Below are 12,237 nucleotides of genomic sequence, written 5' to 3' on the forward strand. Positions count from 1 at the left end.
CTTCTTCTATATATCATTAAAGTCACGATCACGCTAGCATTACTAATGCAATTCAAATTTCGTTTCGAACATGTTCGCGTTCGGTGTTGGATCTCGTGTTCGAGCAACAACCACTGACTGACGCCCCTTTCGAGTATGTGCGGCCAGTGCTGTAAAATCTTGCCATTGTCTCCCTAGCTAAACTAGCTGAAAAAGACTAAGCAATTATTACCAATGTAGCTACAAATTGACATTGAATTTATATTTCCATGTTACACGTGTTGTTTTAATTTTTAAATAAATGTCTATATAAAGTTTAAGACAACTGTATTGCTTCAACTGGATAGCTGAGCAATTCAATCAAATAACAATAAGCGATTTAACAATGTCAAACCATCGATTTCAATAAAGAAAAAGGAGCATTAATCAATTTTGCAAAGCTTACATAACAAATACATACATAATAAAAACATAAATAGTTCTCTTCCTAAGAAATTATAAAATTGTAAATATAAATATAAAGTTTCCAATTGAAGATGATAGCTAAAATTTAGCCATTTTCTAGCTAAAGCAGCTGCGAGTGTAGCAGCCCTTTACTCTGCTCTCTGAACACTGTTGTGTGCTGTTCATGTGTCTGTGGCTGCGCGCGCGAGTTGTGTCTGTGTGTGTGTGTGTGCGTGTGTACTTGTGTGTTATCTCGCAGCCTGGTTCTGGTTCAGTTTTCGTTTTCCGTTAGTGCAGCATTTATGCTCGACGAAGTTGGTTGGTTTTGGCTTCGCCCTCTGCCATTTTTATATTCGTAGTCGTCGTTGTTGCCGTCGCCGTCGCAGTCGATTGTCGCCTAGCCGCTGGTGTTGTTATTTTTTTGTGTGTGTTGTTTTTTCGCTGCCGCTCTTCTGCTGCTGGCTGCTCCTCTTGTGTTGTGTTGTGTGTGTGCACGTTTTATTTATTGTTGTCGTGTTGTGTTGTTCGCTTGTGCTTTTTGTTATGGTGCCCAATGCCAACTTACCTGATATCGCACAAATATAACTCACAAACAAGGTGCGCAGCCACTGGACTCAGCTTCATGGCTCACGTTCTTCTTCTTCATTATGCTGTTGTTGTTGTCCTTGCCTAACAAACAAACTAACCAATAACTAAATCATAAACAAACAAACAAACAAAACGAAAAAAAGCTAAACGCCTGTGACAGTTTTCCTCTCGCTCTTTCGCCTCCTTCGCTTTCGGCGTGTATCAAGCTCAGACAGCATGTGCGAGCTAAAGCTTTTCGATTTAGTCCAGTTATTGTTATCGTTGTTGTTGTTGTTGCTGCCGCAATAGGCAGTCGCCAAATCACACACACACACACACACACACACAAGAACAACAAACAACAAATAACAAACAACAAAAACAGGAAAACAAACAACAGAAATACAATACACACAATAAAACGCGCTGAGTGCGCTGCTTCACTAAATGCAGCCGACGTCAGCGTTGACGTCGCTGTCGTCACAGTCGTCGCGAATTATGGACCTAACCAAACAGCAACAACAACAACAACAAAAGCAGCACTTGATACAAAAATAAACAAACAAAATCAATCAATTAATCAATCTGTGAAACACGCCCCAGGCGTACGTTTACGTTAACGTCTACGCCCACACTCCCCGGCCACGCCCACGCTCAGAACGCCCACACGCACTTCAAACTGCAAGCAAAAGAAGAAGAATAACAAGACGAACAATAAGAAGAAGAAGAAGAATGTTTCAGTCAATTGCACTAGTTCTACTCCTAGCTGTGGCCCAGTCACCGAAGGATGCGAATGCGGACACAGATGCAGCAGCAGCAGCATCATCAGCCGCAACAACGCTATTCGGCAGCAAGCAACTAACCAGATGCCGCCAAAGCTGCTATCAGCAGGTAAGCCCCGGTCAGGCCACTAAAGATAAGAGTCGCACTTGATGGACACTTGTATACAACAACAACAACAACGCTCAACTGAGCAAGAGAGGTAACTCTCTCCCTCCCTCCCCCTCTCTTTCTCTCGCTGTGAGCTCAACTTCAAGGTTAGAGCCGTGCAGCCAAGAAAAAGTTATAGAGTTGCACTTTCTAGTTCAATTCAGTAGTTCATTTTTGTTTACTGAACGAACGCTCATCCAATTTCCATCATCGGTTAGTTGTATATCACTTGAGTGCAGTTCAGTCCAATTCAGTTCACTTTATTTCAGTTGAGTTATTCAATTAAAAGGAGATTTCATAATAATGCTATGCTGCTAATGTATCTGTTATTTGGACCATGTTTGAATTGATTTGGTCAAACGAACGACTCGCTCGGAACGACTTGGTACACCTCTAAGTGTCCAGTACGGCAATGACAATGGGCACAGACAGCATAAGCAAAGAGAGTGGGAATGGGGAAGGGGAAGGGCAAGGGGACGGGGATAGGCAACGGGAAAACGTTCTTTTATTTTTAATGTGGCTGCCCGCCTTTATCTGCTCGCTGACATCGCTGTCGCTGTCGCAGTCGCAGGCGTTGTCGTCGTCGTTGTCGGGGCTTCTCAGGTAGCTGCTGCCGCTGTCAGTTGACAATGTCAGCTGGGTGGTCCATGCCAGTCATAGCGCTGCTAATAGAGATTAGGCAGTGTTGGTATGGGTAGGGGATGAAGCAAGGCAAGCCTCAATTGGGTGTGTTTCCCCAAAAACAAAAAAGAAAACATAGTTTGAGGCGCATTGCTGAACGGATTGAGGATTGAGTTTACAAACTTATTCAATTAAATGACCATAAAAAGAAGCTAGAGGTATTTCAAAGATTTAATCCAAGCAATATCCATCCATTCGGAAGGCATCAATATTATCAGTAACAAAAACAACATTGTAGAACATTTTCAGAGCATTGGAAAATAACGTGGTTTCTACACTTGGATAAGGTAAACTGTCCCAAGTCTATGCTCGATGAACTTCAGAGATTAATGCAAAGTTCCAATCTGTAGTCAATTTTATCCTCCCAGTTAATTCATAACTAGTGACTAGTGACAAGTGTCATAAATTAAAGGCTATAGCTTTCAATGCGCCAGCATTACAAATGTTAAATCGCTTTTTTATTTTGGACTTAGTTAAGACTTGAGATTGATTACTTAGAAAATGCATCTGTTGGATACATAAGTCTCTGTCGAAACTAATCTTAAATTTATGTGGCCTGTCTAAATGAACTAGTGTTGTAGATTCTAGATTACTGTCTCATTCAAATCTGATACATTTTATATATATTTGTTGCACTTTTAATTTATAATTTGTCTTTATTTAACTGATATATCATCTAAATTGAGCTTATACAGTTTCAACTCGCCCCTTTAAAGCGATAACGAGCATTGATTGACGATTTTTTAAATCGCTTGCGAACGTATTTAAGCCCTTTTTGGCATTTGGAATCAAAAGTGGTGACTTCAATTCATTCATTGAATTCATTTCGGGAATCGATGGCGTTTTTCCCATACGAAAAACGTTGTTCAATTTTGTTCCGTGATCCATCTGGCGTCACAAATGCAATCCGTTGACCCTTAAGGGTTGTCCCCTGCATTCAAAGGGATGCTGCTGCTGCTCCTGCCACTGTATGCACTGAGGCTAATTTCACGCCAGTCCGGATCTAATCCCCGGCACAGGCCAGCAGCCCACGAACGTCGCTCAATCAGCGCCAAATTAACACCATAAAAGTTAGCAGCATCCAAAGACTTTGTTCCTTTGACTTTTTTCAGGGGTTCGGGGGGTGGGGGTGGTTGTACGTGTGTACAAGTGTGTGTGTGCTTGTGTGTGTGTGCTTGTGTGTGTGTGTGTGTGTCGTAAGAAATCGTCTCTGTCTCTGTCTCAGTCGAATACGTAATGCCAGATGCGTATGCCCAGCACGTATTCTTTTGGCTGGTGGTGGAATCTGTTTCGACAGGGGCTTCAATAATTGACAAGCGCAGCATTTGGCGACTACGTGCCACTGTTCTCTGGCCACTGTCCATTTGGGCAATAGGCCATTGGCATTGGTTGCTGAGACGGCAGCTCATAAAACTGCTCAAAACTGACCTGGATGGGTAATTTATGTGGCCGGGTCTGGCCTGGCATGGCCAGGTCTGGGTGTGAAGCGTTCTCCAATTCCGTGGGCAATTGCATATAAAAGTTGTCCGCTGCCTGCGTTTAATTTATATAGGCCAACAACTATGCCAGGTAGGCCACAAGACATACAAATAAATGTGTGGACAGGGGTAGGCCAAAGGGAAGGGATGAGACGGTAGGGAACGGGTCAGGAATATGTCGACTGAACTGGACTCTGCCTGCTCAGCGTTTCCATTGATCGTGTGCAGCGTTTGGTTTTCATTGCCAACGAAAGATGGCCGCGTGACTCACGAGTCACGATTTACGACCATTCTGGTTAGGGTTATCTCTGTAAAAAATCGATTAGATAAAGCTATTAAATATAGCGGCAAATCGGAGAAGTTGTTCAGCTGTTCACTTTATAATTGGGTAGCTGACGATTTCAAACCAATATATATTCAAATAAATTGATAGCAATTATATAATATTTATATATAACAATTAACATTCAATATTTCTCATTCGCTTTCAATAGCCATTCTTATTAATATATATACACAGATTCATTTGAACACACTAGCATATATTCCAATTCCAATTCCAGTTACAATTCCAGTTACAATTCCAATTACAATTACAATAACAATTTCAATTACGATAACGATAACGACAATTATAATGATTCTATTTAGGCTGGGTCAATGAAATCACGCTGCCATCTCTAATTGATATTGCCTGTGCCATTCATTCACTCACTCATTCATTCATCCATTCGTCCATTCGTTCATTTGCCGCCTTATTGTTGTTACTTATCGCCCAAGTTGTTTCGCAAAGGCCAAAAATTCAATTGAGCGGAAAATATGTTGTCTTTGCGATTTTCCTTTTGGCATGCTCGTTTATCTGGCCGCCTTATTGTGTAATGATGACAAAGTGCTGCTGCTGCTGCTGCTGCTGCTTGATGCTCGCCATCTCAGTCACAGTCAGAGTCACAGTGGAAGTCGAAGTCGATGTTCCTCTCTTCCATCTTCCATCTTCCATCTTTCATCTTCCATCTCCCATCTCCATCTCAGTTCGCATCAGCACATTCATTCATTTGTCTGCGTGCTCATTCATAAACGAAACGGACAAGGGACAACGGACAAGGGACAAGGGGCAAGGCAGGATGTTCGTTCGTCCAGCTGTCGCTGCTGCGTAACTAAAACGACAGTTGACAAAGGCTAAGCAGGCAGTCGCAGTCGCAGTCACAGTCGCAGTCGCAGTCATCCAGTTAGTCCACAGTTTCATCTCCTGTCGACAGCGTGGAAATTTCAATTCGCCATACAGCTTTGCGGTCATTTATACAAACACAAACACACCCACACCCACACATATATATATATATATATACATACTAGCACAGCTAGTCGCATATTTGTGGTCGTTTCTTTCTTCTTTTTTTTTCTACAGTCATGCCTTTTATATTACAGTTACAAATTTGCGTCTATTGTTGATAATGGCTGGGATGGGATTCTGAGCTGTGCTGGGATGCCTCGGTCGACCGAGCGCTGTTGCCTGCGGCGCTGTGCCTGATTACTTTTTCTAGCTTACTTAAAATTCGATTAGGCCACGCCCACTAACTAACTTTTTTGCTTGCGACACGCTGCTCTTCCTTTTCCCACTCATCATCTCATCTCTCTCTCTTTCTTCTTTTTGTTTGCAGTTTGCGAAGGATTGGCATTATTGCACGGATTTCGTTGATTGCAGAAATGTAAGTACATGCCTATGGCAAAGCTTCCCCCAACCCCCTTATTTAATAATGATGAGTAGAGAAGCGATAACAGCAGCCCGAATAGCCCTAAGCCCTGGCTATCTAAACAGTCCAGCAACAGTTAATAATTGTTATTGCGACCCCCCCCCCCCATCCACACACACACCCCACACTCCGTTAACCCATAAGCGTGCCCCCCAAATGAGAAATGTATTCAAGCTACAGCGTGGCTCAAAAGAGTTTTTAAGTTGATTGCGCTGTTTGTGTAACTGAAGCAGATCAGCTTTTAGCGTAATAAATTCATTTTGTTTAGGTTTCAATTTATTTAATCTAGTGAGAAGAAAGTACTTAAAGTACTTATTCGATTTAGCCTAAAGCTAACATCATTTTTTGAATAGATAAGCAAGATGCTTTCAAAATACTTTCAATTCAGTTATTTATTTAAGTCACTTGATTAATAAATAATTGTTGGTTTTTCTTGCAAAAGCACCAAAAGCACATTCACAGCACAGAATCACAATATTCAATAAAGTACATTTTTTCTACGAATTGGAATTATTTATAAATTGAAAAACGAGCGCTGACAAAATGTGACAATTCAGAAATGGACAAAATTGATTTACCAAGTATTTGGTGTGTTTAAGCAGACACAATAAATGCAGCAATAAGTACAGTTATTGAATTGATTGCTTTGCGAATGTTCATTTTTGGTGTGCGTATTTTAGGACGGTGGGCACATTAATGGGTTAAACGCTGTTGCTGTTGCTGTTGATTGCTGCGGGCGGCTGTCGAAATTGCGTTGCCAATTTGTGGCCAACAAAGTGGCGACTCCGCACCTGCCTGCTCTCTCCATACCAAACTCTATGTACTCAGCGACACTTCAAGCAATGTATGTATATATGTATGTATGTATGTATATATATATATGTATGTATGTATGTTATGCTGTTGCTGTTTGTATGCTGCCCTTTTGCACCTAACGCCACCTGACCGTCTCTAACCCCGTCCGTACACACAGTGCTGGCAAAACTGCCAAAGGCAATTGGCGCCCTTTGAGCTGCGCGTTCATCATGCCCAGCGACAGGGCGCTTTGGTCCTCACCGACATCGGCTGGGACGAGCTGATTGCGAACGCATCTCGTCAATGCCTGATCACTTGGGAGGTGTCCGGCGGTGGGCTGATGGGCAATCTGCTGACAGACACCGCACGAGCCGAGCTATCACTCTGGCCGGATACGGTTTATAACATACAGGTCACCTGCAAGCACAAGGTAAGTAACCCAGTAACCCAACCCACACACACACACACACACAGGAATTGTTGGCCAAAAGAATATTGTCACACACTCGTCCTTGTTCTCTGTTATTCCTTGCAGCTAACGGGCCAGATGCGACGCTCATTGAAGCTCAATGTGGACACACATCAGCTGTTGTCCGATGCAGCAAGCAGTCTGCTGCCCCTATCCGTATCTCTATCAGTTGCAGCGACGAAAGTTGCAACAACAGTTGCAGCAACAGCAACAGCAACAACAACAACGGCAGCAACAACAACATTGCAACGTGCCAGACCCACGGACCGAGTGTACATCATCAGTGCACTGCCCACGGCCAGTCAGCTGAGTGGCGTTGTCTATCCGGCATTTGGTGCGTTGGCCTTCTTCCTGGCACTGTTGGTCATGTTCCTGTTGATGCGTCCGCAACGCAAGCGGCCAACTGATGGCGATGCGGACACTGATTCTCTGCTAAGCGGACGTCGCTCCCGTCTTTCCATAGATAATTCCACGCTCCATGTATAGGCGCTCGGCCCAGAAGAAGGAGGAACGAGGAAAGAGGACAGCAAAGTGAACTAAATGAGAGAACTTGTAGTCGTATATGTCTGACTATGTGATATTCTGCACCCAAATTGTACATAACATACATACATATACACACACACACACACACACACACAAACACACACATATACATCTACAACAACTACATGATATGCTTCTCCATATTATACATATGGCGTAACATATGTATTTATCAAAGGCAAATATCTCACATCAAGTCAAAAAATAACAACAAAACAAAGCAAAGCAAAAGATGAAAAAAAAGTTCGCTCAAAAAGTATCGTTTAAGTTTTACCTTTTTAGTATTTAGACCAAACAACAACAGTCATCAAATTATATATATTAACTATATATATATATATATAAATAAATATACATAAATTTACGCGTACACTATATATATACATATATCATAGTTATATATACATACATATATTGCATATACTATATACAGATGCAAGTATTTAGACATAATCTAGGGGCCTTGGCCAACAAACTACATACACCAAACTAAATGCAACAAATTGCTACAAATTTTTATGCAACATACAATTTTTTTTCTCGTCGCGTCGCTTTTTCAAAACTTAAAAAAAAAACAAAAACAAAAAAAACTTACAAATCTTAAAGATCGCATGTCGTTTTCAATTCGTCGTCTATTTAATATATATATGTATATATATATACAACAAATTCAACACAAATTTGAAATCAAAACGAAATATTTTTAAAATTTTTTAAATGTTTATACATAGCTAAAATGCATTAACAAAAAAACGAAACAAAAAAAGAAAAACAACAAATAAAAAACAAGCAAACCTAAATTTCATATATGTAATGGAAATAAAATAGGTACTTGAGCATCTCAACAAAAACAAAAAAAAAAATTAAAAAGCTTCGCTACGCAAAATGCCTGTAAATATTTAAGCGTCATTAAATTAATGAATTGAATTGTTTATCGTACTTTTTTGGGTTTTTTGTTTGTTAAAACTATCTACACACTTACATACATATGCATATACATATATTGTCTTATCAAGCTCTTTTCCTGGTCAAAGTATCCTATACAGTTTAAGTGGCAGTAACAGCAGAAGAGGCAATAAATCAAAACAAAATCTGTTCTATCTGATTGTCTGATATATACATATATACAAACATATACATACACACATCTATATCTATATGATAATCAACTACAAGTCTGTAGTAATATATTACCTAAGACTAGCAATTGAATGCTTTTGAAAATCGGACCAACTTCAAGTTGTTGTTTTTGTCCTTCTATGTTATGCTATGTTCATTGTGTTAAGATTATTATTATTATTATTTATTTGTTTTTTTTTTTTTTTGTTTTTTGTGACTGACATACACACAATACAATACATATATACATATAGCGTTCAATTGTGTAAATGCAATTCCCACATAGGCTGCCAAATCGAATTCGAAATCAGTCTCAATACGCTCAACTATAGCTATAGATAGATATTACAATAGAGTGCGGCATATAGACTAATCGAACTAGATAACAAAAACTACAAACACAACACACACACATTTATATATATATATATATATATATATATATATATATATATATATATATACTAAAATATAACTACATACATACAAACATGTGTAGACAACAGTAGTTAGAAGAAGACAAAACAAAAACAAAAAACACTTTCGTTAAGTCTGATGCTTAGATTAATAATAGCTTGTCAATAAACATAAACAATACATACAAATCAACTAAATAACCGGAAAAGAGCATACAAGATTCGGTGCTCACCGAAATTACTAACTTACATATATAAGAAAATGTGTAAAAGTCCTTCTTGTCTCTTGTCTCAATATTGTAATTATTCTAATTAATTACTTAACAATGATTTCTCTTTCAATTTTATTTTTTTTTTATCTAGATTTAATGTGTTAATGAAGAACTTTATTGTTTATTATTATTTTGATTCTATTATGTAAATATAATTTGAATTGTTATTCCGCAGCATTTGGGGTTTTAGTCGTATTTGTTTTGGGTTGGCATGGAAATATATTTGTATAGTATTTGTATATATACATATATATATATATATATATATATATGCATATAGGCTTGTCCAACTAGTAAACTCATCGATTTTTTTGCGGTATGGCATGGATGTTGATAAAAACAAAATGGATAACCACTTACCATATAAATTGGAGCCGCAAAATATGCCAACGATAAAAAAAAAACGCAGAGAAGCAGCTTTTGTTTGGGGTGTGTGTGTCCCTTATCCAATTGGTTTGGATTCTCCCCCTGCTTTACCTACTTATGGAGCAGGGATTCGACTATGCCACCGCCCCACTTATTGTGTTGCAACACAATTTACATTTACATACTTTTATGCATTTATACATTTATGTACATATTTGTGTGAGTGTTTTTTTTGTTGTTGAATATTTTCAGTATTCTCTCGAGTATGAATAATTTGGGTCTCCGTCAGCAATACTTAACCCAAGTTTCTTGGAGCGCCAGCTCTTTCGTCATAAATTCATCGTCGACGCGTTGTCTTTAATTAGGCCATAATAGTTTTTTAATGGATGCTGATCTCCGAAGCGCTTTGACAGTTTTCGGATGCTTAAATGGATTTTGTCTTTATTCAAGCAGCAAACAGATTTGTGCATATTTATGTACATATTCTGTGTGTGTGTGTGTGTGTGTGTGTTGTGGTTATCTTATGGTAACCATGTCGGCATTTCCTTTCGAAAGCTGAACAAACATTCCAAAACTCTGTAAGCTCATATGGCGTGCAGGCTCATCTTCTTCTTCTTTATCTTCTTTGTCTTCTTCTTCTTTTTCTTGTAAAATCTCGACGCAATTACATGATTTGTTTAACAATGTAACACTTTTATTTTTATCTTAAGATGCCGTTACCACACAGCCTCAACATTGTTACGTATTTTACCCACTTGAGGATTTGTTTTGAATTTCAATACAAAGAAAGCATAAGAAAAAAGCAGCAGCGAAAAATACAAAAAATAGATACCATATTGGTGGAGGGGTGGAATGAGGGGGTTTGGGGTTGAGGAGACTTAAGGTATGACAACATGGCACCAAGCAAAATCTCAAGTTGCATTATCTCAAGTTCCATTTGGAGTTAACCAAGGGGTTGGCTTCACCTACAAGGGCGCTGTGGGTCGCTATCTCTGTCTTTCTCTTTCTCTCTCTCTTTCTCTCTCTCTCGTATCTTTCTGACGCTGTTCCGTTGACTATGAAGCACTTGGCTGGCATTTGTTAGTCGGTTTGGCTGGCTGGGCACTTGGCTTTCAACTTTGCTCGTCATTCTACTCGTTGTTCTCAAGCACTTTTTATAAACCAAATTAAATTTATATGGTCCCCTCGGCACACCCCTCGACATCCCTCGGCACCTAGGTCTCACCCATACAAGTACCCATTCCCATCCCATACCCATTTCCATTTCCATTCCCATGCTCTCAACGCTGTCAACTGCCAATTAGCTGAGCATTTTTCAACATTTTAAATTGTCTCGCCGAGTGCGTGGCCCCAGCTCTCCGATCTGCTCTCGGGGGCAACACTTGAGTGAGTCGTCTTATGCGACACCCATCTCCTTCCTTCTTCCTCCTCCTCTTCCTCCAACTCCTCCTCAATGGCTTTAGATTTTACTCTGTTTGTTTGTTCTTGATTTTGTTGCTGCTGCTGTTGTTGCTGTTGCTGTTGATGTTGATGTTGTTGCCGCTGTCAGCTGTGCAGCGCGTGCTTCATTTATCAAAAAGCAATTACAATGTTATGGGCAATTCGATGCCTGATGCTTGGATTTTTCATGCCCCAAGGGCTCTTCTACCACACTCCGTCTTTTATCAACATCCAACATCCAACAAAAAAAATCACCTGCTAAAACAAAAGAAGAAGAAGAAAGAACACCCGAAAACTTAATTTGATTTCATTTTGTTTGCATTGTGCTGTTGCTTTTTTATTTATTTATTATATCTTTTATTTTTGTTTTTATAAAATATATGATGATATTAATATATAAAGTCAAAATAAAAAATTAAAGCGAAAATTTCAACTTGAAAAACAAAATCGAAAACCGAAAACCGAAAACCGAAAAGCATATAGAGCGTACCTACAAACATATTGTATTACAACATTAACAAAACAACACAAATTATTAACTTTAAGTAGACAAAACGACAAGAGAACAAGATGCAGAAAAGGCAACAGAAACAAATAAAATTAGACTACAAAACTCAAAGCAAGCGAAATTCTACAAACACTAGATGTGAGGGGGCTAAGGAGGAGGAGGAGAAAGCATCAGCAGCATCAGCAGCAGCAGCAGCAGCAGTAGAACAGTAGCAAGAACAAGCACAACAAGACAAAAAGCGAGCATGTGTTTGTGCCATAAAAGGTTTCTCATTACAATTTTTTGGCCAAGGGTCGCATCGTTGCACAAAATTACTTCTTTTTTTTTTTTTGTTTTGTTTTGTGGATGCTTCAACTGCGTCGCTCTCTCAGCGCCAACGGCTCTATTTTGGGAGGGAAGTGGGGAGGCGGCAGCAGTAGGTGTATTTGGCTGCCTGAAGTGCTAGGGCGGGGCGGGGCGGGGCGGAGTCGGGAACA

The 12,237-nt window shown here is 39.6% G+C and overlaps 1 protein-coding gene across 1 annotated transcript; it reads left to right on the forward strand.

Annotated features, from left to right (window-relative positions):
- Window positions 1-1,390: 1,390 nt before the first annotated feature.
- On the forward strand, window positions 1,391-7,943 carry LOC6564856 (transmembrane protein fend). The gene is made up of 4 exons (XM_001991004.3): window positions 1,391-1,881; window positions 5,738-5,785; window positions 6,804-7,055; window positions 7,161-7,943. The coding sequence occupies exons 1-4, from the start codon at window positions 1,723-1,725 to the stop codon at window positions 7,578-7,580; spliced, it is 879 nt and encodes a 292-aa protein (XP_001991040.1). The 5' UTR covers window positions 1,391-1,722; the 3' UTR covers window positions 7,581-7,943.
- The last annotated feature ends 4,294 nt before the right edge of the window (window positions 7,944-12,237 follow it).

The sequence above is a fragment of the Drosophila grimshawi genome, unplaced genomic scaffold (genome assembly GCF_018153295.1).
Source record: "Drosophila grimshawi isolate 15287-2541.00 unplaced genomic scaffold, ASM1815329v1 contig_1006, whole genome shotgun sequence".
NCBI classification, from domain to species: Eukaryota; Metazoa; Arthropoda; class Insecta; order Diptera; family Drosophilidae; genus Drosophila; species Drosophila grimshawi.

Excerpts from the sequence above, each read along its gene's own strand:
- LOC6564856 (XM_001991004.3), top strand. The coding sequence starts at position 1,723 with ATGTTTCAGTCAATTGCACTAGTTCTACTCCTAGCTGTGGCCCAGTCA. Across the intron at positions 5,786-6,803 it reads ATTTCGTTGATTGCAGAAAT|TGCTGGCAAAACTGCCAAAG; the intron begins GTAAGTACATGC and ends CCGTACACACAG. Across the intron at positions 7,056-7,160 it reads AGGTCACCTGCAAGCACAAG|CTAACGGGCCAGATGCGACG; the intron begins GTAAGTAACCCA and ends TATTCCTTGCAG.